This window comes from Varanus komodoensis, unplaced genomic scaffold (assembly GCF_004798865.1).
Source record: "Varanus komodoensis strain SLA01 unplaced genomic scaffold, ASM479886v1 scaffold33, whole genome shotgun sequence".
Lineage (NCBI taxonomy): Eukaryota > Metazoa > Chordata > Lepidosauria > Squamata > Varanidae > Varanus > Varanus komodoensis.
This window is the reverse complement of record NW_025335817.1, coordinates 2,994,531-3,019,311: the sequence shown is the minus strand read 5'-3', so window position 1 is coordinate 3,019,311 and position 24,781 is coordinate 2,994,531. Positions and strand designations below refer to the sequence as shown.

General features: G+C 53.3%; 1 protein-coding gene across 1 annotated transcript; it reads left to right on the top strand.

The window, feature by feature from the left end:
• Positions 1 to 7,052: 7,052 nt before the first annotated feature.
• CA12 (carbonic anhydrase 12) lies at positions 7,053 to 24,436 on the top strand. The gene is made up of 10 exons (XM_044438535.1): positions 7,053 to 7,140; positions 10,205 to 10,225; positions 10,938 to 11,117; positions 11,886 to 12,028; positions 14,015 to 14,110; positions 15,490 to 15,553; positions 15,774 to 15,931; positions 16,884 to 17,010; positions 23,783 to 23,870; positions 24,159 to 24,436. Exons 1-10 carry the CDS (start codon positions 7,053 to 7,055, stop codon positions 24,238 to 24,240), a joined length of 1,047 nt encoding a protein of 348 aa, XP_044294470.1. The 3' UTR covers positions 24,241 to 24,436.
• Positions 24,437 to 24,781: the final 345 nt, after the last annotated feature.

Below are 24,781 nucleotides of genomic sequence, written 5' to 3'. Positions count from 1 at the left end.
GCAATGGGGGGGGGGGAATTTAAATGGATTATTCATGGGAGAAGGCTGAGCTGCAGTGTGCCAACTCTGTGGAACTCCAGGCTGCATTGCATGCACTTATGTGTGGAGGCGGAACCAGTTTAGATTCTTTGGGGGTAACCATTTTTATCTAGAGACAATGGGTGTTAAGGGAAGAGCAAGAGCAAACCCTATAAATCCCATCCTGCCCAGTCAGCATGATGTATTCATGTAAAACTCTGATGCAGGAAAATGTTTATGTACAGAAATGAACTGCAAAGAGATCAAACCAGTCAATCTTAAGGAAACCAACCCTGACTGCTCTTTAGAAGGCCAGATGCTGAAGATGAAACTCAAATACTTTGGCCACCTAATGAGAAGGAAGGACTCCCTGGAGAAGAGCCCAGTGCTGGGAATAATAGATGGCAAAAGGAGAAGGGGATGGCAGAGGATGAGGTGGCTGGATGGGGCCAGTGGAGCAGTGGGTGTGAGCTTGGGGGGACTCCAGGGGATGGTGGAGGACAGGAAGGCCTGGAGGAGTGTTGTCCATGGTGACTAACAAGAACAGCCTTCACTCTGCTCCAGACAGGGGTCAGTTTGTTAGGTCCGTTTCTGCTCCTAGGAATGCATGAAATGTGGTGCTGCTTTTCACAGAGTTTTGCTTCCTGGTGCCAGACTTTCTGCTCGAGAGCATTTGACCACCCCGGGCTGCTTCCTGGCAACCTGAAATGCCCCTTCGCAACTGGCTGCCAGGATCCCTCCTTGCTTCGAGAGTTCCAGGTGATCCACGCAGCAACCGTTCACTGAAGCACATTTTTAACCAAAGAACACTTAAGTAATGACAGTGGCCACAAGCCCCAAACCTTAAATGAATGACTTGGTGTGACTTCTGGGAGCCACCCTTCGTTCGCTGCAGGCTATAAAAGGCAAGGCACCCTGGCATCAAAATTAGGTTTCCCAAGTGCAGCTTATTTTTGACTGCGTCTGGATCCTTCTTCAAGGTGTGGGGGTGTCCAGCGAAAGCCACATTAGGAAAGAGCGCACACAGTGGCAGAAATACCCAGAGCGGCTGCGCCACTGCTGAGGCATGCAGGGCTCCATGCTCTCGCTTGTAAACAGCTGAAGCGCATGGCAGAGCAGAAGACGGTATCCCCCTCCCCGCAGCCGCCCGTGGGTACCCAGACGTACGACGTGCCAGTGTGGAGGGAGGAGCCGCCAGATCCTCAAAGCTCCTTTGAGAGAAAGAAGGAGCCATTTTAAGGTCGAAGAAAGAAGGCCCTCATTCTGTCGTTAGGTCAATGGGAAGGAGTTGGCACACCAGGACACCAAGAATGCAGCTCGTCTCCTGGCTCTTCCTAAAACCCGAAGCCAAAAAGGACAAGCTTGGTTCCTTCCCACCTGCCTCTTCCCAGGACCACAGTGGCTCCATTCAGGGCACTTTTGGGAACAACCCTGGCCCTGTGAACAGGATGGCCAGCTAAAGACTGACGATTCCCCACGCCTGTCTTCCCCCAGGGCTAATGCAGCATCCCCGAAGGCTTTCGTAGGAGTACGCTGATCAAGGAGGCCTGGGGTGTTATAAACACCAGGCGTCTCCCTTGCCCTGGGAAGACGCCAGCAGTGCAGGCCTGTGGGATGCACCCTCCCAAAAGCAATTTCCACAGAGCCTCTGCCCCTGGGGCTGCACTCCCACACCGAGGTCCCTCATGGGAAGAAAGGAGAGGCACGTTGGGCCATGCCTATCGACAGCCAGACCCCGCACGTCCAGGACCTGGGGCACCAAATTAGCTCCCGTCTCTCAGTGCGGAGGAGCCTGGGCAGGGCCAGCGATCGCCGGCTGGGCTGCCTTTTGAAGCTTCCTTTTACGTGCAAAGGGGAAGCTAGACAGGCGCTCGAGACGCCTCGAAGGGACTTCTGAGCAGAAGGGCTCAAGCTTTTCTCGATGGTGCCCTTAAAAAGGGCATCAAAATCATTTTCCAAGATCAGGCCTAAAGAGAGGCATGAAAAGTGTGTGTATCAAAAGCGGTGAAATAACTCAAGGGGAGCTGGTTTCTCGAGAAGCCCAGTTCCCTTTCACTGTTGGAAGCAGGGCAATGGCAAGACTGGCTCCCATGGCTGGAGAGAAGCTTCAAGTACCCCCTTCTCACAACGCGCTTCTGGGGAACTGCTGCTGCCAGTCAGTGCTGACCGGACGGGACCAGATGGACCCAGGCGTGACTGGGGAGGAGGCTACTTCCTTGGCGGCGATGTGCAGCAGCAGGCAGCCTGGAGAGACGACCCCCACATCCTGGTAAAGCAAGGCACCCCCCCTCCCGGTGATGCTGCAAGAGGGGCAGTGCCTCAACTGAGCTGAGCCGCCCCAAAGGGCTCTGGGTGAACAGGGGCAACTGCGGAGGCTATTTATGGAGGGATCTAACTTCAGCACCAGCACAGCGTGGAGAAATCTAGGTGGAGGCAGCTCCGAGCTCCTGAGTGGGGAGATAGGCCTGGAGGGTGGGTCAGTGGGGAAGCCAAGGTGCTCGCCCTGACCTGCGCTGTCTTGGGCCGGCTCAGATCAGAATACCTTCCCGCCAGCCTGCCCACGTGTTGGCAGTGGGACCATAAGAGGAAGCCCCATCCATGTGACTCTGTTGTCGAAGGCATTTGGTGACTGCAGGCAGTGCCTTCTTGGTGGCAGCCCCATGTTCTTGGAAAGCTTGTCCCAGGGAGATGTGCCTGCTGGGACCTCCTCCTCCTTTTCCCCAGGAAAGGACTCCCCAGCCTTCACAGGCTGCAAGCGGTAAAACTCTGGCTAAATGGCTCCCCGTTCTACATATGCTTGGTTTTTCTATTTTTCTGGCAGCGAGGTTGTTTTTATTGTTGCCAAGCGTACTTCCATTGCCAGCACGCCAATAGTACTGCCGTTGTGACCTGCCCCTTTGATCTAAGTGGCCTCCCTGTGGAAGGACACAGCCCCGCAAGCTGGCCCTGCGCTGTGGCCGCATCGGCACCAAGCAGCTGCTCCCCAGACGTGACCGGTGCTGCCACCCCAGTCGGGTGCCACGTCCACGCAGAGCTCAGACAGCCTGATGTTTACCAAAGGGAGGGCAACCAGCAATTCCACCTTAGACTATACTACAAATGGGGCGTTTGCAACGCTGCCTTACCAATTTGTTTATTCCTCCTCTGCCCAAGGCTCTAGAGGCTCTGTGCTTGTGGACAAAGGACCGCAGACATCCAGGACTCCGGAAAACTAACGGAGGACACCTTGCTTCTGCGCGCATGGCAGCCCTCCTGTGTCCCCTCCTCCTGACAAGGGAGGCAAACTTACCCTGGGAATGGCTCTCCAAGATGGCTGGCGACGGGGGCCGTTCGGGTTTGTGTCTCCAGACGTTTAATTCTGTCTGGATTCCTGTCAGTTGTTGGTGAGCTGATTACTTTTTCTAAACAGATTTGCGTAACGGATTGCTGCTGGCATCCTGATCAGAGGCTGTTTTGGACCGCTCTGCCTGGAAGGGAGTGGGGTACATACCTTACCCATGTGAATTAAGGGTCTCAGGAGGAAAGGCAGAGCTGAATTGAGGGCTGCCCTTTGCTAGGAAGGTCTCCGTGCTGCAGAACAGGGGCTGTGTCAGCAGAGGGTCGCGGCGCCGCCGGAGCTGAGCTTGCGAGGGCCTTTCAGCTGGCAGGGTCCTGCCCCAGGCTCACGTGCACCACAGAAATGCCACGGCCCTTGGGTGGAGAGGCAAACGTGACATGCCATGGTGGCAAAGGGGAAGGACGGTCCCCGAGACAGGGAGCGTGTGACCCTTGCAACAGCTTCTGATGACTCCGTGCAAGATCTTGACAAACAGACTTTTGTCCAAGAAGGTGGTGGAAAAACCAGTTCCATAAACATTCCAGCTCTAAAGATATGCTACAGGCAGCTGATTGCCGTGGGAATCTTTACGTGGCTCTGGAGTGGAGGTCTGAAGGCTTGGATCACGCACCAGCTTGGCCTCGAGCGAAGGGGGAAATGGGGAGGAGCCCTCGGTTTCTCATCGTTGGGTCTGGAGACTTCAGAAACAAGCCTTTGTGAGCGCCTGCCCATGAGAACACGGAGGGCATTCCAAAGTCAACTCAAATGGCCTCGCTCGAGCTTTGATGATGGCAAGCTGCAAGGAATGCTCATTTCAGGAAAGGCAGAAGGCGCAAAAGAATCTTCCTGTCATTGGAAAGCCAAAAGCCACCGTGCACCATGTCTGCCCTGCCTGACTTGGCCCAGTGCTGGCAGCACGGGCTGGCAGCAACAGCTCTTCAGGATTTCAGGCAGGGGTTGTTCCCTGCCCTGCCTAGAGATTTTGCAGATGACCGAGTTCAGGACCCTCGGCAGGTATAGCGGGGGCTCCGCCACTGACTTGGGACCCATCTCCCAATTACCGGGAAAGGAAAAGCCAGATTAGTGTCAAAGGGGGCAGCTTACAAGTTGAAGAAGGACAGATGGATGGACGGACAGATGGAAGGAAAGAAGGAAGGGGTTTTTCTGCATACACAAGTGTGTGTTGCGCTGCAGTGAATCAATCAGATAAGTTAATAGACTGTCCAGACTTCTGACCAACTAAGCAGGTGCCTTGATTAATCAGGGAGGAGATTAAAGCAAGTGCTATTTTCATTGCAAACCTTGCCAAGCACCATTCCGAGGTGGCATCCCCTGGTGCTCTCCTTCCCCCAGCAAGGAAAGCCTCTTTTCTGCCGGTGTTTGTTAATATGACGCGTGTATTCATCAAGTGGCAACGAACATTTTTTGTCTTCAGAAGAACAGCCGTTTTGCTCATATGTAAATGAATCTGTTCATGAACTGATTCAGTGTTCTGTGAAGGACTAAGCTTTCTTTAACAAAGTGTTGTGCAGCTTTCTGCTGCAGACATCCCCATTGGAGCAATATGGTCCATGCACACCTGGATCTCCAAAACTGGGATCCCTCTCAGGCAGCAAGCTAGGTGCCTGAGGTCAAAGGTCTACATGAAGAGCAGCCTCCATTGGCTTGGGGCAATTGCCTGCATATTGCTAAACCCATGAACCATGAGGACTAGAATCTTGCAGCACAAGGGCAGATAGTTAATGAAAGCCACATGCCCGCACTACACCCATGATTTTGCTGAATTCTGCACTTGTAAGATCACAGGATGAAAGCAGCAGCAACCTCGAGCTTCCTGGGAAATTATCGTCTGGAGTGAGTTGGAGCTTGTGATTTTCTGAGAAATGATCCTTGTCCTGTTCACAGAACTATGACATGGCATTTAAAAGCAGCACATACTTTGCATATAATCCCCCAATGCTTCGTTTCACCCACTGATTGTTGCCCTGCCCAAGGTTTGTCTGGCAGATGACTGAACAAACTGCAGTTTGTTTCCTTAATCCTCGGGTAATGAAACAGAACACAAAGTTCGAAACAAAAACTCCTACCAAGTTCCTTTAGTCTGAATACCAGGCCTGAGGGAAAGTACTAGAAGGAAACCCAGGGTGAAATAGTCAAAGGACAGAACAAAGGTCTGATCACATGAAAAGCTTCACAATTCAGACTTAAAACCCGTGATCAACTCAAATTATGGCGAGCCGCAAGGCAAGATGGGGAGGGACCTGGGGAACCGATGGCCAGAAGTGCCCGGAGACTGTATATTAAGTATCAGGAAGCGTATCAGCAAGGCGCAGCCAGGAAGAGTGAAGCAGCAGGAAATGTGCAAGCATGCAGACTTTCTAAAAGGGAATTCCTTCTCCCCCCCCCCCCCCCCGGTCTGGCCTTGTGGGAACAAATAGGGACATGGTCATTCCATTCTCCACCTTTCCCACCGGACCCTGGAACCCCTGGCCCTTCACCGTTGTCCTTCGCCATCCCAGTGAATGGTCCGTCTTCCTTCTCCCCTCATTCTGCTGCGGAAACCTCTTGGCCACCACCGGAGGGAGCTTTCCTTTCCACCCAGAATCCCCCAGTCTTTTGGCCTCCCCTTTGGAATGGGAGGCAGGCGGGCTGGCCAGTCCGTAACTCCGTCCCCAAACCAGGCACAGTGTGAAGTGATCCGCTACTGTTTTCACAGTAGGTCGGTCCTTCACAGACAAGCAGACAGAGGCCCTAAGGTCCGGCCTGTGGCCCTGGAGCATCCGGATCTCAATGTGGTGTCAGGGCTGGGCGTTTGGAAAGTTTGTCTCCCAGTTTTTCTCTGCGGCCCCGTGCCTTGCCTTTTCGTTGGCCAATAGTCAGGGCTCCCTCAAGCCCCCCAAAGGAAGGAGAAATTGCTGGCAGGAAGGATGGGGCTGCCTTCTCACCCAGGAAGACCACCACTGGAGGACTTTCTCCGTAGACCGGGAAACGTGCACGGGGATCCCCGAGGGAAAAGGCCCTTCTCCGGCGTGCCCAGACCTTGGAGTGCCCCTGCAAAGACCTTTGAGGGGCCGCAACGCTTCCTCTGGCACCGTCAAAACGCTTCTTTTGCAGAGGCATGTTAAATTCTGACTATTTTAGAATTCTGGTTAAAGAAATAAATGTATGTTGTTTTGAACTGAATCGCTGCCGCTCGGTTCCTTGACTGAAGAGCTGTTATTTGCACTGTGCTTTTTGGGATGTGCCACTGTCCCCGTTTAATGTTGGCACTGTTCTCTGGCTTGATATCACAGCCACCGGCTTCCCTGAGCTGCTGGCTGGATAACAAGACCATGCGCACTGATTCCTGAGCTTGCAGGGGCCCTCAGAGGTGGGAACTCCCAGAAAAGCTGCCCTTTAGGGGCCTTTTTCAGGAGAGCGGCTGCGCTTGTGAGGGCAGGGCTGTCCCCAAGAGGTGTGAAGAGCATCCCGTCCCGCTCTGAGCAGAGCTTCTCAAAGCAGACCAGGGAGGTGGCGTGAGGCTGGGCCAGGAGGCAGGGCCTTGCCTGACATCATTTGTTTGGGGGCTGAGCTGGGGAGAAGCTACGGCCGCCGGGGGGAGAGAGCCGTCATTTGTGAGCAGGAGAGCTCCTCGTGCCACTGGCCACAAGTCTCTCCCTCCGTCCGGAGCCGGCTGAGTGGAAGGAGCCAGAGCCGCCCAGACCCTTCCCTGCAGGTGATGGCCTCGAGAGGCAGCGCGGTTCCCACAGCTGCTTTCCTGGCACTCGTCCTCGGGGCTTACCTTTCCACACAAGCACCTGTGAATGGTAAGAGCTTTTCAGGATTCTTTCCCGCCCGTGTGCCGGGGGGTATCGGGGCTGCATGCTATGCCCGGGAAGCGAAGCACGGATTCCCGTCTCACAGGCTGTGGGGTTCGGGCTGACAGCTTAGCCCCATCTTTCGGTCCATCCCTGCCCTCACCTGCGCATGTGTGCCTATTCCTGCCACCTGTGCTGATGCGCCAAAGCGTTGCCAGAAGGCAGCTCTGGGGTGCTGCGTGGTGGAGTGCCCCCGGTCCTGGCAACCAGAAGGCACGGTGCAGCTCTTCCCCTTTTTCCTTTTGATGGGTTCTCTCTGTTAAAGAAAAGGGTGGGGAGAGCCGCAAAAGGACCCCCGAGGATCCCATCCTGCAGGCCCTCCTAGGGCGGTGGCAGCCCCAGAGGAGGTCTCGGCTTGTCTTGGAGGTGCAAAGGGGCTCAGATGCTTTGCACAGCCCTTCTCCTGGAGGCCCTTAGAGGTGAGCCCGGGGGCCTCCGTGCGAGCCGAGGGGGTGTGCTCCTGTGCGTCTGATTGCTCGCGGGAGGTGCGCGGATGCTCGCACCGGCTCCTTGGGAAACATCTGTTAAGGCACATATTCCTGGAGGGGAGAGAGGTGACGTATGCTTCTCAAACCCTAGACTGCACCCACCGCTGCAGGCCGTGCACATGATGATGCTGTTAATACTGTCGGGGGTTCGAAAGTATTGCATGTGGAAACCGCACGGCAGCCCTGTCAGGTTGGCCGGGAATAATGCGTCCATTCTGCAGATTGGTGACTCGGCACTGAGGAGCGGGCTGTCTGCGGAGCCCCAGGCCATCAGATATCAGGATGATCGGGTAGCAGGTGATGTTCAGGGGCCGGGAAGAGGGTTAGCTGCTTGGCGTTGTCCGGCAGCTCTTGACAGACAAATGGTTTGATCCGATATAAGGAAGCTCCCCGTGGCTGAGAGAGGTTTATCGTGCCAGCACCCATCTCCGCTCACACGTGCAGCCCAAGCCCTAGTCACATCGAGTGCTTTGCTGGTCTGTGCACAGTGCTGGAAAGCGCTTTGGCTCCATCCGCCTGCAGTATCGTGAGCGTGGCCCCTTCTCGGCAGACTCCAGTCGTCAGGTTGGGAAGGAAGTTATCCTCACACTATAGAGACCACACTGGACCATTTCAGGCTCCCCAAACCATTAAAAAAAATGTATCCCCCTCCCCCCCAAAGGTTATCAACTGCTTCTTACGGCTGTGGCCAATTTAACGACAAACTCCCTCCACCTGGGCGAAGGGCAAGAACTAAGGAGACTCGGGTTCAAATCACCAGTCAGCCATGAAACTAGCAGATTGATCTTTGGCTCGTTATGATCTCTCAGCCTACTCTGCAGGGTTGTTGTGGGGATAAAATGGGGGCTGGAGAGGAGAGAACTACATGCACCAGCCTTCCCCAACCTGGTGTGCTCTAGGCACATTGGACTACAATACCCATTCCCCCAGCCTGCAGGCCACTGGCAGTACTGGCTGGGGATAATTGGAGAAGTAGTCCAATGCATCTTGACAGCATCAAATCGCACAGAGCTGCTGCTTACCATCTCCAGGAAAAGTAGAAATTACATAAATCACAGCAGCTTCCCCAAACACAAAACAAAGATGATGCACTGGGAGAAATCGGGACATTCCTTGCTACGGAGGGATCCCTCCGCTCTTGTCTTTTCACTGCTACTGCCACACGGGTAACTCAGAGACATTTTCATCCAGAAAAAGGCCGGCCGGCCCTGAGCGGTGCTCACTGCAAATTTAATAGCACCCTTTGTTCACAGAAGACTCTGGAGTGAGCCTTGTTTTCTGGCATCCTGCAAAGATGTTCCTGCAGCCGAGCATCTCCGTTCGGATGGCTGTCTGGCGGATTTTAAAGTGGGGAGGCAGGTTAGAAACAGCAAGCACTGAGCAGTCAAGTATTTCTGACTTGGGGTAAAGTTTCTGACATGCAGGCAAGAATTCCAGGCTGGGCTGTGCAGCGGCCCCGGTGTGTCCCTCTCACGTACGCCACGCACAAGGCGTTCGCCGGCGCAGGCTGCCAAAAACCTCAAAGGAGAGAGGATTTTAAAAGCCCTCAGATGCGCGTCAAGAGCTTGCCATACTGGCCATTTGGCTCATGTGGGAGGGGAAGAGACAGGAGGGGAGGGAAATGCCTTCTGAATCAAAGCAGCGGTGCAGCGTCGTTGCCTAACCTTCTTGGATCGGGGAAATATGCTGCAGTTTTGGAGACTGAGCAAATGCAAAGCTGCGTCAGCCTCCCGGGAAGAATGAGGGGTGCGCTTGAGCGTGTTGAGTGCAATGCACGGAAATCCCCTTTCTTCTGGAAGGCGAGGGGGGAGTCTCTTGATCTGCTTGTCCAACATTTCCACCCACATCGTGCAAGTGCTGTTACCTGGCCTCACTTCTGGGGACGGGGAGACGTTCCTATGCATGTTTAACGAGACGTCACTGGACACATTAGGGCTTCCTCTTGAGAAAGCAGGCACATCAGCCTTCCCTGAATCGGTGCCCTCCAGACGTATTGGACTGCTTGTCCTGCCTTTCCCAGCCAGCATAGCCAATGGCCACAGGCTTCCACAGGAGGTGGTTGAGGCCCCATCAGTGCGGGTGTTCAAGGATAGGCTAGACATGCACAGGGTGGGCATGTCGTGAGCAGAGCCAGCTGGAGCCAGGGGTCAGACTAGATGGCCCGGGAGGCCCCTTCTGACTCACTCAGTTTCTATGTTTCTATGGCCTTCAGGCAGAGGTCAAAGTCCATCACACCTGGATCATACCAGGGTAGGGAGGTATAATGGCCAGAACCGTGCTCTTAAGGACTTTTGAAAGACAGGGCTGCTTCCTATTGTGAATCAGTGCCGTTCTGGCAGGCTCCGAGTGTGCCCGCAGCTGCCTTTTGCTTGTGTGTGTGGAACTGGTGTCCTGCAACAGCAGGGGGTTGGACCCGATGGCCTTCATGGCCCCTTCCAATAGTAGTAGTAGATTCTATGATCCAGTGAGCGAATGAAGTGATGCCATTGCGACTGAAGCTCATGGTCCTTTTCTTTTCCCTCTAGAGTCGAAATGGTCTTATATTGGTAAGTAGATGCCTTAGTTTGTGACATTAAAAGTACAAGATTAGGAAGTCCAGTCTCATGTCAGGCTGCATTTGGGAAGAGTCCTTGGCTTCGCAGCGGCGTGCTAAGGTTGTTCCTGTGGCTCCAGATCGCCATTCCTTCCTTCATTCATAAAACCAGGCTCGTCCCGTGGCAAGAGCAGGTGAAGCTGCCGTGGGCCTCTCACCAAACACACGGCCAGGGAAGTGACTTGGTGCCGGACAACATTAAGTGCTCGTGACAGCAGTCCATGAGGCGGGCTCCTCAGCTGGAGAACCACCATGTTACCCCACTGCGTGCATCCACTAGCAAAACAACGTATAACTACAAAACAACCCAAGTGCGCTTCATGCCATTATCCACTTCGGCAATGTTTGGAACGCACGCACTATTTCCCATGACTTCTGCATTGTCTGTCCATCGTATTTTATGCATGTGTTTTTTACACAAACCACTTATAGATCTTAGGATATCAAGGTCTACAAGAAATAGTATGCATGGATAAATTCATTCATTCCTTAAATTTAGCAGGCCCTGCCAGTTAGGACAGCAAATGCTTGTTGTGGCTTGCAGTCGGGAGGGTAAAACTGGGAAGCATTTGGGTGGGGGGAGAACCAGGTTTGCCTGAAGGGGAAGCAAAACTGCTTGAAGGACACACAGTAAAATATGGATTCCTCTCTGCTGGCTGCCCCAGGTCCTGATGGGGAGAAACTGTGGCCCAAGAAATATCCCTCGTGTGGGGGCGTCTTCCAGTCTCCCATCAACTTCCATAATGACATTCTCCAGTACGATTCCACTCTTCTGCCAGTAGAGCTGGAGGGTTACGACAGACTGCCCTCTGAACAGCTTCTTTTGACCAATAATGGACATTCAGGTATGGAGCGTGAAAAGTCAAACATGCAAAACTGTTAAATGGAGCATGAAAAATATTTTCTGATCATGATAATGACTGTGCTGTGTTTGTTTGGATCGGGAAAAATAAGAGCTTTCCCTCACTCTTTCATTGCAATCAGGACAGTCCCAGATAAACCGAAGCAGAAAACAATTTGGTGCTGTTCTAAACATCTGGAGTGTCTCCCAGGGCAGGCCCCAACAGAGCATGGGCTACTTTTATCATTGAGCGAAGTCTTGTTGAACAAGTGTTTGATTCTCGCTGCTTTTGATGACAGAATGGATTTTTCTAGCTTATTTAGCCTGATGGTTAACCCAGGCCTCTTTCTCGAACTGAATGCTACGTCCTGAGTATTCCACCTGGCCAGCTTGCCCAGCAAGGAAGGGCTAACTTTATATCGGTGATTTTATCATCCTGCCTGGTGAAGGGGGCTTTAAAACCCTGAAGCTTGCCCAATACTCTATCCAGCACAGGTGAGTCAATAGGAAAGATCAGCTCACCTGTTGTAACCTGCAGTATTTTGGCAGCGGTCAGAGGAAGAACAGACAGTGCCAGAGTAACTGTCCCAATGCCATTAATTCAAATAATGCATGCAGGTCCACAGGGGGAGTTGAACTTCCAAACTCTGAAAATCTGCCTTGGAAGTTACACGGACATTTAAAAACCTGTGGCATTTGCTGGCCTGAGGGGCTCGGCTTACCTGCTCCGAGTACGTTTGCCTCACGTTCACCCTTCCTTCTCCTCGCACAGTGAACATGAATCTTTCCTCAAGGATGCGCATCCGGAACCTCCCTTCCCAGTACTCGGCAGCACAGCTCCACTTGCACTGGGGAAACCGAAACAAGCAGGAGGGCTCGGAGCACACGGTCGGCGGGAGGCACTTTGCCGCAGAAGTAAGAGGGTTCTGCGTTTATAAACTGAGTGCATGCCTCTCTCTGCGGGGCAGCCTTAGCTGACCAGAAGCTGGAGATGACCAAAGACCGGTGCTTTGGCTGCCTCCTCGCAGCCCTCCTTCGCACCACCTCCGTCCAACGTCTCTTGGAAGGAGGTGCCTGCCCTTGCGGGACCTGGGTGAGCTCCAAGCACCCAGAGCATCCTTCTGCAGGTGCAGGAGGCAGACAAGCTGGGAAAGGTACAGAGGAGGGCAGCAGGGAGGGTCCTGGGCACGGAAACAAAGCCCTGTGGGGAGAGATGGAAAGAACGGGGCACGTTTAGCCCCAGGAGGAGAAAACTGAGGGGAGACAGGGCTTAAAAGGTCATCACAAAGAGAAGTAGGACATGGAACAGCAGGACCAGTGGCTCTCCAGCCCCTTCCAACTCTGCTGTTCCCTGCTTCTCTCTTTCCCTGTCCTCTTTCCACGTGAAGCTTCTGCCAGTTCATGGAGATGGTGTTTTTTCCAATGTGCCATCAAATGTTGGCTAATTGTTGTTTTCCTCCTCCAGATGTTTCATGTTTAAGCGGCTGGTTTGGTCTTTTTGCTGATTCAGTCTAAGTTTTCTCAGCAAGGAACGTATTTTATTCTTTAATTGTGCCATTTCCTCCCAGCCTAAGTGCAGCGGCAAGAAGCTTTGCTGCCAGAGGCAAGGCATCAGCGCCATGCTAGAGCTAAAAAGCCTAGCAGCACCAAGTTTCTTTTACTTCCAAAATATTTCAGAAAGACATCCAATTAAAATATTATTGCAATTAATCTGAAGGGCATTTAAATCAGCAGAATAAAACAGATTCACAACAGAGAACAGTAGATTAAATCCCTAGTTTCCTCAACATTTCCCTCCATGGTACTTCTTGAAGCTGGGCATCATTTCCAGCATCTATTTCTGCATGGAAAAGTAATTTTTAAAAATGTAACTAAAAGGAGTTTTGACTAGTCTGTTCAAGTACATAAAAAGCATTTTTAACTTTCACAATGCTTCTTTAAAATTTCTTTGGTCTTGGAGAAGTGGTCTTCTTTCACCTTTTTCCTGGATTCAGTTCTCCCTTTCCTTCAGCAAATACCACATTTACAGCATCAGACTGTAAAGCAAACAAGTCCAAGAAGGAAATGGACAAAGTCGTCTTCTCTTTTTCGCTTAAACGCTTCCATGCATGGGGAGAGCAGCACATCTGCTCAGGGAATCGTATGTGTGGCTAGTCACTTTCAGTTCCATTATTCGATATTCCAAGCTCAGCTAAGAATTTCCCGGGTGGAGCCCTATTTGTGACCACAGAAGCAGTGGGCCTGCAGTGAATTGTCATTATGCGCCCCTCCTTCAAGTGGTTCCACCTCTCAGGGCTAATCATAACTCTGGAGGGAAGTCAGGGAAGCCCTGAAGGTGGAATCCCAGGCAGAGGGCAAGGACCGCGCGTGCGGGGCCGTCCCGGGGCTGCCGGGTGCCTGGCGTGAGAACCTCGTCACAGACCCGTGGCTCAACCCACCAGAGCTCTCCTGCCCAGGCCTTGCTGGGATTTCCTGCTCTTTCATTCTCCCTGCTACTTTCCCGGGGGTTGCACTGCCCAGTTTCCTGCTGAAGGGCTTATCTCCATCCTGTCCCGCCCTTGCTTTCTTGTCTCTCTAAAAGGTGCCCCTTCTGGCAGATCCGATGGACTGTCTACAGGGCTCAGTGCAACCCCCACTCATGTCATCCAACGTGGTGCAGAAGTGAATGGAAACGGCATGAGAGCGACAACTCCCAGTTTGCGTTTCTTATTCCAGAGTTTGGTCTGTAACTCTGGGTTGCCGCGTCTGCTTTCCGGAGGCCTTCTGAGCTCCCAAGTGCCTGCCTAAAAGTGCCTGCCACAAAAACTCCAGGGATGCACATCGGAGAACTGATTTGCTTGCAAAACTTTGCAAGTCTGTTACGCGCACTGACGGCTTGGCCCTTCTATCCCCCCTCCGCAGCTCCACATCGTGCATTACAACTCCGACAGATACCTGGATTTGAAATCCGCCCTAGACAAGTCGGACGGCCTGGCAGTCTTGGCAATCCTGATTGAGGTGAGAGCTTCACTCTTTCTACAGCTTGCCAAGGGCATCTTTCCGACTGGGGGTGGGGTATTTCACCTGTCCCAAGCCAACCCCCTTCTCTCCACAATTCCTCTGTTTTGGAATGCTACCACGGAGTGGCTCCTCCTCCAGTCCTGCCCAGGAGACAGCTTTGGTGCCTGGGATAACAAGACCCGCGAACGTAGGAGGGCCAGCTAGTCCAGATGCTCCTGGAGCCCAAATCAGGCAGGTGCGCAAAGCTCCTTGAGCCCACGATCCCCGCGACACGAGTGCAGAGCATGGAGGGCACTGCCAGGACTGGCTGCCCCTGGCCAGACTCTTCTTTGCCAATTCATCCAGCCCCCCTCTGAAGCCGTCCAGACTGGCCGCAGCTGCAACTTCTGGAAGGGAATTCCTCAGTTTAGCGCCCTCTTGCTCATAAGCAGGGAACCCAACCCCCTGAGAAGCTCTCCAGGGCAAGACGCCTCCCCAGAAACGCAGATTTGCTTGGCCTCCCACCAACCTGCCACCTTTCCTGCGGCCGAATCCCGGATGCTTCCCATCTATTCCTCACACTGAGGCCCTGCTTATCCGCCAAGAACGATTCCCGGAAAGGTCACGACTCGCCCCCTGCACAGCAGCGCTGCCTAAATGGGGATACATCAGTGCACATACACTGGGAACCTCCGTCGGGAACCTGGACGTTGGCCTATCGGCAACTTCCGGGCTCTTCCCAAAAGCTGGAGCAGGAGCAGGGGAGGAGGAGGCATGACTCCCAAGCTACGTCCTCTTGTAAATGGCTTCATACATTCCATTTATTCGAGGGAATTTCTGCTCCCTCCCCGCTGCACTTCGGTCAACCGAACTGCTTGGTTTGCTTTTGCAGTGATCTTTTGCTCAAGGGTCTGTGAACTATAATCATGGCCATTAAGTATTTTAGCGTGTGGTCAAAGGAGTCACTCCCCACAAGGAGCCATTATCCTCGTGGGTGCAGCTTCGGGGTTGCTGAAAAGCCGATGGGCAGGATTGCAGCGCTGTTTGTGCCCAGGCGAGAAATTGCCTCAGCCCTCTAAATCCCTGCCTTATTTCACCAACAAATGAAGGTGCAAACCAAACAGCAGGGTCAGACCAAAACGTCTTGACACCCAATCCGAGTGCCTCCCTTGCGTGTCAACACAAGGGGCCTGTTCCAGTGCCAAAGCTGCTGAAATGGCCGGAGTGGACTGTCCACCCTCTGGCCGAGCTCCCGTGGATTCCAGGGTGACTTCCCACGGGACGGTGCCGTTTGCGTGGCTCCTATCCTCCGGCCCTGACTTGCAAGGGCTCTCCGGACTAGCAGCGATACGTAGTTGTGATCATTTGGACAAAAATGCTTTTTCATGCTGTTACAGATCGGCCCATTCAATCCATCCTATGAAAAGATCTTCAGCCACTTCCAGAACGTGAAGTACAAAGGTAGGAATGGGGATGCACAGATCAAGAGAGTCACGTGAGAAGATTTAAGCCGCTTAAGATATGTCTCCCGATAGTGCCGGTTAACTCTTGGTGCTTTCCCGCTTGGTGTGATGGAGAAGACAATACATATAAATGCTTTCAGAATGTTCCAACCGATAAGAAAAAGCGGACAGGTGGGGTGTTGAGAATACGATTGCTCACACCTGGGCATCTCTTTCAGGTCAAGAAACTTTCATCCCAGGCTTCAATATCCAAGAGTTGCTCCCAGATAGCCTGGATGAATACTATCGCTACGAAGGGTCTCTAACGACACCCCCGTGCTACCCCAGTGTTCTTTGGACGGTGTTTCGAAAACCGGTGCAGATTTCAGAGGAGCAGGTATGTCTCCTTGAAGCTTGCCCCAATGTAAGTTAAAGCTGGAGACGTTACCTGTAATTGTGCCTGAAGGAAGGTTGGTGCCCGCTCACGCAACCTTCCGCAAGCTCGGCTGAGGTTGCTCGCGGCACGGCGCACGGATGCGGCTCCCTCCCGCCCAGTTTGCTCCTGGTGGGCTCACAGTGGAGGTGCTGCTCAGGTGCCCAGCGGATCCGTTCAGGCAAACAAAGCTGGCAGGCAATCCAGCTGGAAGGCACGCCGCATGAACCAAATCCAAAAAGCGTCCTTTCGTCAGAGAAAGGAATTGGTGGGCGATCCAAGAGCTGCACCCCAGTGCGCTGAGGGACACCGCGAGGCTCCCTGGGAGCGTGTGACCATTGTCCGGGGCACCAAAATGTCTTAGGCAAACGCTCCAGGTGGCCCCTGTGAAAACAAAACGAAAGAGAAACATTTGCAAGGTTTAAATGCAGGGGATACGCTGGTACCCCTGATCCAGATGGGCTGACATCAAAAGAAGAGGGTCCAAACCTTGGCCGGCTTCCCGAGTTCCTCTAAAACGTGCGGATGCCACAATCACACGTGCACCTACCTGGGAGTCGGTCCCATCAAACTCTAGGAGGCTTACTTCTCAGAAGACCTGTGTGGAGTGCATTTCGCTGCGTGTGCACACCTGTCCATCCAGGTCTCCTAAAAGGCGGGCGTGACCTTGCAACCCGCCTGCGGCTTTCCTTCCGCGGCTCGTCTCGGATGCAGCGTTGCAACAGCGGCTTTCTTCTGCTACTCCACTGCATCTTTACTTCTGCTCTGGACTGCGGCTGGTAGTATAACCAGAAATAATGCAACCAAACAGCTGCCAAATTAAACTGGACATCAGAGGGGGGACTTCTGAACTGTAACAATGGGAGGAAGGAAAACGAGCCTTCTCACATGCTAACACTCATGCGTTCACTCACAGTTGCTGGCCCTGGAGACGGCGCTGTACTGCACGCAGCTCAACGATCCCGCCCCCCTTGAAATGGTGAACAACTTCCGGAGAGTCCAAGAGTATGATGAAAGGCTGGTTTCTGTCTCCTTCCGGCAAGGTAAGCGACGGTGGATTGTGCAAAGGAATGTCGAAAGGTCACGCGTGTTGGCTTCCAACAGCGGAAACGGGGCTGGGTTGGTGGCAGCGGAGGACCGAAGCCATGTGGCGAGTGGCATACAATATTTTTCCAATGATTCTGGATGCAGGATCCATACGGAAGTCTGCGATTTACCCAGATATGCGTTGTTTAGCTGCAGCCCTTTACGCACAGAAATCCCTCTGGGAAGAGGCCACACCCTTCTGAATAGGGTTGTCTGTGGAATTATGCAGGAATCCCCTAGATCTTTGGCTCCCTGTCTTTGGCTTGGGAAGGTGCCAAACGAGGGGCTCCCAGCCTTGGGTTCTCCCTTTCTTGCTGTGTAAAAGATATCTGTCTTGTCTGCGGAAGTCAAATGAGCAAGGTTGAATTTTGCATCAATTAACATCAGAACAGCAATTAGGTTTAATGCTGTGACAAACAGAAAGTTGATATTTTCTTAACGAGTGTTGACAGCCAGAACTGGCTTGTTCCAATGCACAAAGCAACTTCCAGTTGCTCCGTAGTCAGATCCTCTGCACAGAAGCAGCTGAGCGAAAACCAGAATATGTTCCACTGAGCCTGCAAGATCTGATTGCATTGCCTGCACCTCAGGCGGAAAAGAAATGAGGATTCGGGGTTGCACAATGTTGCGATGCTTTACGGCCAGGTGGGCACCACATGTCCCAGCTTTGGGGGGAAATTGTGTCTGTTGTGCTTGAGAGGCATCATAAACTCCCAAAGTAGGTGTTTGCGAGTGCATGTGGACCCTTTAAGCCCCCTCATCTGCCAGGAATGCCGTGCCTTTAAAAAAAATTAAGCAGCCCGGATGAGGTTGCAGCCCCCGGGGGCATCGGGGTAAAAAGTCTGCCCCAGGTGCCTGCCCTTGCTGTATGGCAATGCTGCCCATGCACTGGGACAGTATCTCCCCCAAAGACGGGCAGGGTGGGGGAGGGAGACCCGCACGACCCTCTTTCCCTTTTCCCAGCCTGCAAGTATTTCCACCAGAACGAAGAACACTGCAGCTTTGCATCTGAGCTGCTACAGGGTTGCGCCTCTGCTCCGTGTTCAGAACTGGAGCAATCCGAAATGTCGGATACCCATTTAAGTCTGGCCAGATTCCAATTCCCTACTCCGAGGCCATTCTGGAGTGCTTTCATATGCCAGAGATGGCTCGAAGTAGCCGGCCTCTCGAAGTATCTGTGCTGGTTTTGTTTTGTGTCGGGACAATTACAGCTATTTCCCAAAGACTTCGTTTCATCGCCCTCGAGCGAAGAGGTTCTTTTGGACGTGGGAATCCTGGGAGGCACCGACATGCATCTAAAAGGAATCACAACTTTGCATTTCAGGGGGAGTCTTTCTGGGGAGTTTCAAAGGATCTGATGAAGTCCTTCAGGAGACTGAGTTTGACACGTAAAAAACAAGCAAGGCTCATAACGCTGGACTACACAGATCCACCGTCATGGGTGTAAAAATTAGCCATCTGACTCATGTGAAATGTGCGGCCGCAATAATCGGCTGAAAGCTCATTATGTGGTCCTGAGAAAACCTGTGCAGAGATAACCACTGCCCAAAAGCCGAAAACAAACTGCACCACTAGAGGTGGACCTGACAGGGGATTGGTAGCCTCTGTTATTACCATCGTCACTGGGCTACTTTTGTGCAATCTGGGCTGCAGCCTCAAAGTGAGTCGATTTACGATGAAGGACGCACAATTACCCACAGCCCCGTGTACCTTCACTCAGGACCAGGCCCTGCTGCTTCCGACAGATTATTCTCTCACTCATCCATAGGATTGCTGAGGGACTTGGTACGTCATTCAGCAGCTGTACAAATTGCCTAGGAAGGATTCTCTGCTAGGATTCCCAAGTGCTTGAAATGTTGGCGCTTCAAAATCGCAGGGCAGAGCGCTGCTGTTATTTATGTAATATACAGAATTAACAGGGTGGTTCAAGTGCTTTCAAAAGGCTTTCCCACCAGAGCACGAACCAAGCAGAAAACGTCTTTGCAGACAGCCCCAGGAGGTGCCTTGGGGGACACCACAACCCAGCCGTTCCTCCTCGCCTGGGTCACTGGGCTTCATTTAATTCTGTACCGTGCCAGTAGGGCTGGGCCTGTTGGGATCTCCATTTGATATTAAATCCGTGGCTCCGTTAACACTCCTGTACCCAGGCCACGTAAAAGGTAGAGGCAACAACTCTGCACGACATGCGTCAGTGGTGAGAAGTTACTCAGGGCTCGGAGTGAAGACACATCCGTGGTATGAGGTATCCTTACACAGAGAAGCATTTGCTAGCTGGAGCAACAGGAGAGCCCGTGGTGCCCCAGGATTTCCCACAGCCCCAGTGGTTAGGGGGCTGTGTTGCCCTGCAGAGCCCACCAGGGGCCACAGCCCAGTCCCTGACACCGAAATTATGGCCACAATATGGCGGTGCAGCAGACAAAGGCTGTGATTTCTCCAGGAAACGAGGTGGAGGGAGCCACTCCTGCCTCGGTTGGGAACGAGCGCGTTCCCGGGAGCACCATCCGGCTTCCGTGCCAGGCGTGTGCCCCCAGCCCCGGCTCGCTTTCAAGGACAAGTGGGGCTTTGCCACCACCAGAGCAGCAGCCTTGGCCTTGCACCTACAGGTGCAGCCCAGGTCTGAATGCAGGAGTCCCTGACCATAGTGCCCACGGCCTGCTGTGGCTGGGCTCACTCGCGGCTGAGCATTCTGGGCAGACACAGGAAGGACAGCAGCCAGGCTTAGATGCTCGGATGCTGGGCAACCTCTTCCCATCAACAGGTGCCGGCTAAAACACATGCCCCACACCAGTTTCTTGGCTGATCCGAAAGGCACCCCGGTTAACAAAGACCAAAACCACACAGAACGATCTTGTTAACTCTGGCAAGAGGTGCAGTCCAGAAATCACAAAGGAACCCCTGCTCAAGAGTTCTATGTGCTCAGCAGACCTCCCACCTTCCTAACACTCCACTAGGCTGGGGTGCAGGAGAAAGGGGAGTCCACGTAACATGCCACGGAAACGGGCTGTGGGAGCCACGTCCAAACGCTGCAGTGGCCCCGGCTGCCTGGACCGATTCACGCAGCACGGAATTGAAGGCGTGTGCGTTATCCAAAATCAGATTTGACTGCAGTGATGCGTACAAACTAGGCCTTGGATTTTCAGGCTCTCTCTCTCTCGCACCTTGCACGTCAACAATAATTCGGATTCATTTGGAAATTAACAGCAGCAAAGATGGCTAATTTTTTCTTTGATTAATTCTCTCCCTTAAGTAAGAGCAGTGATCGCTTTCGGGAATACTGGGAGGAGGGGCCTAGGAGGACTGCTTTTCTAATCTTTTGTATTTATACATCTGCCACAGATCTATAATAAACTATGCTCGAAGCTCTGCCTTGTAAAGAATATTCTTTCCAAGAAGCAAAAGACAACAGACATTAATTCCTGCTCCTGGCATATTATTGGTTTGACTGGTAAAACCAGAGTTTGAGTAGAGTTTGAGGCACTGCATGTCAAGAAAGGTGTCAACAAACTCGGAAGGCAGGTAAAAGGAGAACAAAGCAGAGGGCAGAATTACTGAAGCAAACCCCTTTGTTGGCCCCCAGTCTAAGGAGCCGGTAAGTGCCCCACGCACCTTGTTCTGGGGGCAACGCCGTACGGGCCACTGTGGCTCACGGCCGCTCTGCAAACATGCAAACAGATCGAGACTGGGGATGAACGCGGCACTTCCGAAGCAACGGTGAAACCGAGCCCAAACGAGCAAGACAAAGCAGACCTTATTCCACCCGCCCCCCACCCCGATCGGTCATCTAAACATCTTGAACCAGAGCGGGAACAGTCCTGCGAAAGCAGCTCCGTTTTCTGCTACAGAGTAGTCAAGTCACCCGTTCAGAGCAAAGACCTGCTTCCTCATTTAGGTGGGAAAGCGAGGTAGCAAGGAAGAAAGGGCTGGGCAAAGGAGGGCAAAGGAGCCGGCAGAAAGCCGCTTCCGAAGCTCACGCAACAGTCGGGGCAGCTTTCTGCTTTCCATTTGCTCACCTGCAGCTGCACAAGCAACGGTGCTTTGCAGTGGTGCAACGGCTCGCACAACTGGCTGCGCTACGAAAAGACTGGGCAGAACTTTGCTTGTGCCTCTCGCGCTTGTGCAAGGGCACTGCCGGAGCCTGCACGGAGGCTGCCAGCTCCAGTGGGACGGTTTTCTTTCCGGCCTGTGGCTGGAAGAGCTGCACCCAAAGGCGGCCCACGACCCTCCAGGCCTGAGACTCAGAGCTGAGTGGGGCCAGTGACCTGCTCCACCCTGCCCTGCCCTGCCCACCGCCTTATATTTAAATTTTCTCACGCGAATGGGACCAGAACGGATCGGTTCCGGTTTGCCAAACTGGTTTATTGGCCTGAACTGGAACCCAACAAGATCAACCTCAGCTGAAGCTGGAGCTGGACTGGAATGGCACCTGGGCAAAGAGAGGGTTTATTTACGGAGGATACCTTTATCCTGTCCTTCCTCCAGTTACTGCAGACACAGCACATTCTCCCTCCCCCAAATAACCTTGTCTGAGAACAAAATGTCCAGCCCGAGCGAGCTTCTGGACTGCGCGGTGACCTCCCAGTCTGACTAGCCTGTATTGAACTCTGCATTCCTTCCTCTCAGAGCCTTCTTCACGGTTCTTGTGGCACATGGACTGCCACAACAAATCCATGTGCCCCTTTGCCAACGTCTGCTCAACAGATCCACAGGGATATGCCTCTGGAGTTCAACCAACACCGGGGTGTCTCTGCAAATTTGCAAGCTTTAGCAGTGAAGATCGGAGCAGGCGTAATGTCCAAAATAAGTTCTGACTTCCACTGAATGAGCACATTGCTTCCCAAGGCTGAATATTAACTTTGCTCAGCTTTTCAGGTCTGTGGAGCTTTCCAGTGGCAAAACACGCTTACAATGACAGGTGGCTCTTTGGCAAGCTCTTAAAGAAACATTTATTTTACTCCTCCGGGTTTCTGATTTGATTCCTAACCTCTGGGAGATACTGCAACATCTGCAGCCATGGCTTTCCAGCCTCACAGGTGGAAGATCATGGAAACCTGCCATCTCCTGGTCCAGGCACCTCTGTCAGATCAGGTAGAAAAACAGGTCAAAAAGCAGCATGTCTAAATTTGCGGTCTGAAAAGAACATCGGAATGCAGGGCTAGTGTCGCTCCGTGTTTGCTCGGCAGGAGATAAGCATCCCGGGTGGAGTTCTGTGCCCTGGGAAGTCTGCGGGGGCCCCACGCCCCCGCTTTGGCTTAGTTACTGCCTTCTCTGTTGGTTCCACAGGACAGGAAAACTAAAACGTCGGCTTGCTATTTTTTCCAGCATTGAGTTTCCTAGCAGTGGATCCTGGATTAATCTACTGCTTAGACTATCATCAGCGTTGTAACTTTCAAGGATTCTTCTTCTAATTTCTAAGCCAACCTTGGCAATAATTATTATAGGAAGGATGAGATATACATTGCTAAAATCTGACCCTCTGGTTCTCCTAGTGGGAATGGCAAATATCAACAGATTCCTTCAGGGCTCGTGTGTTCTAGGCGTGCTTTCCTTTACAGAAAAAAAGCATGAAATGTGAGGATTTCCCCCTCGACTGCACAGGTGAAAGATCCCAGGTCTGTTTCTCTGCAAATTTGGCACCTGAGCTGCAAAGGCTGCCGTCCAGCAGACGCGGGGAGCACACAAACGGAAAGTGTGTTTGCTCGGCATTGCGCAGGCAGCCGCTGGAGGGGCAAGGGGTGCCGTGTGGCCCCAGCGATGGAACAGAACCAGCAGGCTCCACCAGCGATGCCAGGCCCACGCCGGGCAGAATGAACCCTGGCCCTCCCGAGGCTTCCCAGTGCATCAGCTGCTGGACGTTCGTTCGGCTCAGGCTGACCTTTCTTTCACAGAGGCCAAAGGCGACGCGCAAAACTTGCCCTCCGCCAGCCCATTAGAAACACAATTAGGTTCTTGTTGATCGAGCATTGACACCACGGGATTCATAGTGACTTGTTGTTTTCATTTTCCTTCCTGCTTTGGTGAAGATCCAGTGCATGACGGACCGAGCGTGGGTACGTTTTCCTCAAGACCCCTTCGCCACCGCCCGCGTCTGTGCGACTCACCATGTGATCGTGACTTCTCCTGCCCAACAGAATCCTCTGTTCATCTCCTCTTGGCCTGCCCCACCGCATGCCTCCCCAAGCGGCCCGAGCTGCAAGTGGCACCAAACGCTACGGAGCGGGACCCACGCTAAGCCCACTGACGCAGCGGCGAATGCAAACGCTTATTCACAGCGCGTCTTCTGTCCTGGGCCTTAGGCAGCCTAGCACATCCGCAGAAGCTCTTCTTCGGCAAAAGCAAGCAGCCAGCCAACCTTGATGCAGACAGGGTTTTTCCTGGAAGCTTGCACTGATTCCAGAACAGGTCGTGCGCTGCCCAGGACCCTGCAGGACTCACAAGTCAAATGCACAAACCTGGATTGGGGCCGAGCCTCACGGAGGCCGTGCACGGGGCAGGAAGGTCCGAAAAGCACAGCTAGCCCCTGAGCAACTGGCCGCCCTCCAGTGCTCGCAGTCCCAGGACCACTTAATTCAGGTTCCTTAGTTAGCAGAAAATGTCCTCAGCTATCAGCCCAGTTGCTTTTCCTTGAGGCCTCTCTGCTGTTGACTGCCCAGGCAGCTATGGACAAGCTTGGGGATGTTCACACTTGACTAACAACCGCTTGTTCTCCTCTCTTCCCGCCGCCCTGCCCAGGTTTCGTCCTGTTTGTCGTGTTCGCCAGCAGCCTCGCCACTCTCCTCGTCACTGCTGTGGCCGTTTGGCTGATTCGGAGGAGGAAGAGGTGAGATAGTTGCGACGGTTCTGTGGGACGCTGGCTTAGCGGGATCACAAGCTTTCTTGGGCCGTTAGCAGGCCCAGTGCAAAGTTCTTCCGAAGGTCTTCCCCTTCCCCCGCACCACCGGACTCCCCCCTCGAGGAGCCCACTTTTGATTCCTCTGGGGTGCAGCTCAGGGGCCGGGCACACGCTCTGCCCCCTCTTGTCACTCCGGCTGCAGGACGGATGCCACTCGTCCGTATTCTCCAGCAGCAATTTCCGCCCTGGCTGACAACCTGTTGCTCTGCTTTTCAGTGCCGAAAGAGCAGGGGAAGCCAACGGGGTCCTGTACAAGCCGGCCATCTCCGAGGAGGAGCAAAATATCTCCAAGGCATAGCCTGAGTGGACATTTCTGGACCTGAGCAGCTCAGGAGCTCCAAACATGGCGGTGTCTCTCTCTTGCCCTCGTCTGCCCATTAAGTCAGGCGCCCCTTCCTGCTCGAAAGGGGCATCTTCAGAGACTCTCACCTGAACAGCAGCTGAAAGGAAGGAGCAGGCTGGCGGGTCACTGCCTTGCCTTCACGCGTAGCCAAAAGTGCCCAGTCAGTCCCTTCGGAGCTGGAGAGCAGCTTGACTGAGGTTGCGATTCCAACCGTGGGATCTGCGCACCGCCGCTGCCCTGCTTGCACGGAAGAGACTTCTGGTTTGAAGGAAGCCGTCGCGTGATCTCTGTGTCGGTGGGTCCTCTTGATCGCCCACAATAAAACAGGAGCTGCTCATCCCGAGGGGTCACGCATGTCAGTGGGTGCAGATGGGGTGGGGTGGGGTGGGATCGGCACAGTTGGAAAAGAAGCCTGTTTTGGAAGTGGGATTCTGGGATGAAGACCAGAAATGAAAGGGTCGATGAAGGATATCCTCATGAATTAGCAGATATCCCC

Bases quoted from the DNA above. Each gene is read 5' to 3' on its own strand.
- CA12 (XM_044438535.1), top strand. From the start codon at position 7,053: ATGGCCTCGAGAGGCAGCGCGGTTCCCACAGCTGCTTTCCTGGCACTC. The intron at 10,226-10,937 runs GTAAGTAGATGC...TGGCTGCCCCAG, and splicing joins GTCGAAATGGTCTTATATTG to GTCCTGATGGGGAGAAACTG. The intron at 15,554-15,773 runs GTAGGAATGGGG...CATCTCTTTCAG, and splicing joins CCAGAACGTGAAGTACAAAG to GTCAAGAAACTTTCATCCCA.